The 4146-nt window shown below is 50.0% G+C and overlaps 1 protein-coding gene across 1 annotated transcript; it reads right to left on the bottom strand.

Annotated features, from left to right (window-relative positions):
- Positions 1–912: 912 nt before the first annotated feature.
- Positions 913–2295, bottom strand: LOC144703398 (putative acetyltransferase At3g50280). The gene has a single exon (XM_078575580.1). The coding sequence runs from the start codon at positions 2293–2295 to the stop codon at positions 913–915; it is 1383 nt and encodes a 460-aa protein (XP_078431706.1).
- Between the last annotated feature and the right edge of the window lie 1851 nt (positions 2296–4146).

Raw genomic sequence — 4146 nt, 5'->3', positions numbered from 1 at the left:
GGTTGACTTAGAAAATTCATGTATATCCCAAATACAAGCCGAGAAATTACAAAAAACATATTCTAAATCAGATACTTAATTTCTTTTAGGATTCAACGTCAGAAAAAATATATACTAAAACCTGCTTAGATCACCGTCAGAGTATCAATCCAAAAGTAGGTTTAATCATTTAAAAACTGATAGCACGCATTTATATTTATTTTAATGCAATAAATGTAATATGTGTCTCGATTTGCAACTTATTTATTTCCAATTTTCATTTTATGCATCGTATAATATGTATAAATAAATATATAAAAGATAAGACAATCAGACATTTATAAATTTCATGACAACCTATTTGATGTTATTATGAGGCGAGGCGGTAATAACTCTGAATAGGATTAAGATACTATTAGTGTTAATTGTAGTCAAAATAAGATAATGATCATTTAAAAAAAAAAGACTCACATGTTATATGAATCGGCTCATGTTTTACAACAAAAGAATAAGGTTGAATAGCGAGAATATAAAACAGTCCATATGATTTTGGGACCATATAAACTATCTAACTCGTAGTCTTCCACAATACTTTTTCCAACATGCATTCATGTTGAATTAGATTCTCCATGCGTGGAAGTTACAAACCAACTTGTGAGTTGAAATGAATATCAGATCGATCTGTTTTCTTTGACTACATCTCCATCCACGTAAACTATTTTCATGGCTTAAAAACAGGTAAAATTTTCATGATCTTGATGTTTTATTAGATCAAAATATTTTTCTTTATGATTTGTCATATGCTAAATGCAAAAAACAATTTGATAAACCATGAACCAACTCCATAAATTCTTATCATTTCACACGCGCTTACTCAACACCCAAAATGAAAACGGCGAATTATTCAGCGTCACATACTCCTCCTGAGAGAAGTTAATCTAATGACACAACCCGACTGAGCTCCGGATCCAATTCGAGCAGGGCCATAGCTTCGGGCGAAAGGCTGACCTCGAAGTCGATGGCACCGCCGCCTTCCCTGCCTGGATACGCCAAAATCACCCCATCGTGCTTCTCCGCGATACCGCTGCGCACGGCCACCGGCCTCCCCCAACCAAAGTCGCACCCGTACTTGTCAAACCTCGGCGAGCTTCCAACGAACGTGCCACACGCTTCCATGATCGAAAAAGTGTACACTATCGGAGCCTCTATCCACCTCTTAAGCTCCTCCCTGATCGTCTCATCGCCATGGCGGGTAACTGCTTCGTGGATTAGTTCCGCGGCCCAGCCGACTCCGCGGCTCAGAAGCTCGCCGGCGGTGGCTGAGGCGATGATCGGGGAGATAGCGCAGCCGAAGTACGTTTCCGGCAGCCGCGGGCTAAGTCGCCTCCGGTCGTCCGCGATTAGCCCGCATTGTACGGTATCCTTTTCAGGGATACGACGCGCCCGGGTAATGCACCGCCACATGCACGCCGTGAGAGCCTGCAAAGACGAGATCTTGTCCGAGCCCAACTCGTCGTTTGCCTCCGCCTTGAGCCGCGCGATGGCAACAGCCGAGAACCGGAAGAATTTATCTCTCAGCGGCGGAGCCGAGATCCTCTGAATGAACTCATCTTCGTGAGCAAAGGGCAACCTTGTTGGCGGCGTAAAACCGTCAGGAAACCACCGATCCAGCACCGGCTCGGCCTGTAGACGAAGATGGGACGTTTGAGAACGCGAAATCTCAGCCCAGGCGTTGAAGAAGTTCCAGAAGGCGGTTCCATCGCCGACGACGTGATTGAAAGAGCAGCTGAGAAAGACTCCGTCCTCCAGCTTCGTCAACTGGACAGCGAGCAGATGAAGGGAAACGCCATCGTAGTTGATGGCGTCATTGCGTAGGAATAAGTTACTGAGAAAGGCAGGGACGTCTTCCGACTTGGCCTCCACATCTGCCGCGTAAACACCGTCCGCGGCGGCGAGGCGAAAAGCGGCGCCGCGGTCGTCGCAATCGATATAGACGGAGATGCCGCCGCCGTTTTCGTGCTTGTCGACGCTTAAGCGGCCGGCGAGGGGCCGAAAATGTGTGAGGGTAGTCGATAGTGAGGACGTGACGCGTTCGACGAGGTTTTCCATGAGAGCGCCTGACGGGATGGAGAAGAGGAGGCCATACTGGATGTTGCAAAATGAGACCAGGGCCAAGTCCCACGGTGACAATTCGCAGCGGGACTTGCCTTCGGCGGGTGCCCTCTCAGAAGGATAGACGATGCTCTCGGACAAGACGCGTATGGGGGACATGGAGACGAAGATTGGATGCTCTTCAGATTTCGTAGTATGTACCATAGATCAACAGGGTGCCATAGATCAACAGATTTCTGTGAGGCCGCCAATCTCGAAGTATCATCTCACGATGAAGACTTGAGTTTGGTCAAGGGTTCATTAAAGGGGGAGAAGATGCAACCAGATAGGCAGCGGCGTGAGAGAGAAGGGAAAGGAGAACAAGTCAAACAAGGTAGCGGATGGCGGAGAGAGTGAGCAAATGAATGGAGGAGAGAGGAGAAAGGAGAGGAAGTCGTGAAGACCCCGGAGAAGGTAGGCTGTCGAATCTGAAAAGAGACAACAAGAGAAATGAGGTGGCTGGGGATTTAATAACTTGACTGGCAAACGTCATCCACCACGCTATTTGTCAAGATGATGGATCTGTGATGGATGACGTGACGGTGAGGGATGACTATTTTTAACCCCTGGCAGAAAGCCCATGATGGGTGACGTGACGGTGAGAGAGTGATGCCGGACGTCGCTGGGACGTCATCCGGTTATCACCGAGTATGATGGCTTGGTGTCGATGACAGTTTGCGGTATCGGTCTACAGAGGTGGCATAGTCCTAGAGTGACTCCTAACGATGGAGAACTATGACGACAATGCAAGATGCAATAACCTCTAGTAAGTGCAAGTGCCCACTCATGGTGAACTCTGACTCTCAGGGATCGATGGAGTCGCCCGGGGTAGTATGTTAGACCTTTTGAGCCTCGTCTGAGGGGACGAGGTCGATTACGGCGCGGGTGGCGGACCCCACCACGCCTCCCTCTCACGGGACGGGCAAATCTGATTCGTACCAAATCAGTCAGATGCTCGTGTATTCGTGCGTTATTCGCTCAACCTGTCCCTCTCAGCTACGCCTAACCCCAGCGCGGAGGAGGCAATACGAAAATGAACTGAAGGAAATAAGAGATGGTGGCAGAGTAGACATACCTTTTCAGTATCTGCAGAAGATGTTCTCGGCTTTGTGCGTTCGACCCGCAGTGCAGCAACGTCAGAGATGAGGAGGGTGGACGCCCACTGGGCGAGGAGAGACTCAGTCGGATGCACGATGATGGCAACGACGTTGAGCATGTGTTCGGATGGTGGCCAAGGCCGACAGCAACTGGAGTGGACGGATAGGCACAAAGGCGACGGTGGTCAGGCATCACACAGTCTTGCAGCAAGCAAGGGGCTCACAAACAAGCGGGGAGGCATGTGTAGTGCACGAGGGTGCCAAGCGCAGAGGCGGCGGAGGCGGCGAGCACTAACAGCGATCGGGGTGACCGGTCGAGTGCAGGATGACTCACGGGCGTGGGGCGGGCATAGGGAAACCTCGCGACGCGACGCGCGGCGGTACACGGGTGACTACGCCGGTGAAATCACGCGAGCAGCGCTCGGTGTGTGCAAACGACTTTGGGCGCGACCGTAATGAGCAACAGCAGTCGGCCGGCCCGCAATGGTCGCGTCTGGCGAGTGAGCGACGCCAGCGCCGCGAGTAAGCGAGCGGCGCGCCTCAATGCCTTTGTGCCAGCCGTGTGGATGCGCGGGTGGCGAGAACGGCGGCATTAGCTCCCTTCCCCCCTTTCTTCTTTTTTCCCTTCCTTCTTCATTCTCCCTCTTGAATCATGACCCTTCAACTTCCAACAATTCTTATTAAATTAAAAGACTAGTCAAAAGGGTACCTGTTGAGGCGCCCACCCTTTCCCTTTCATAGAAGGGAAGGTGGATGGGCCCTTAACAAGCTAACAAAATAGAAAGAGAGGGGTTCTCGGGCCATTACAGGGTGGAGGAAAAAATCCTTATAGGTGGGATTTCCCCTTGCTACAATGGATAATTGAGGGCGACAGAGATGAAAAAAAAAGGAAAACGAGAGATAACCAGCTCTGGAAAAC

Source organism: Wolffia australiana, chromosome 5 (genome assembly GCF_029677425.1).
Source record: "Wolffia australiana isolate 7733 chromosome 5, ASM2967742v1".
In the NCBI taxonomy this organism is placed as follows: Eukaryota; Viridiplantae; Streptophyta; class Magnoliopsida; order Alismatales; family Araceae; genus Wolffia; species Wolffia australiana.
The sequence above is the reverse complement of the archived record's forward strand: the minus strand, read 5'-3'. Positions and strand labels throughout refer to the sequence as shown.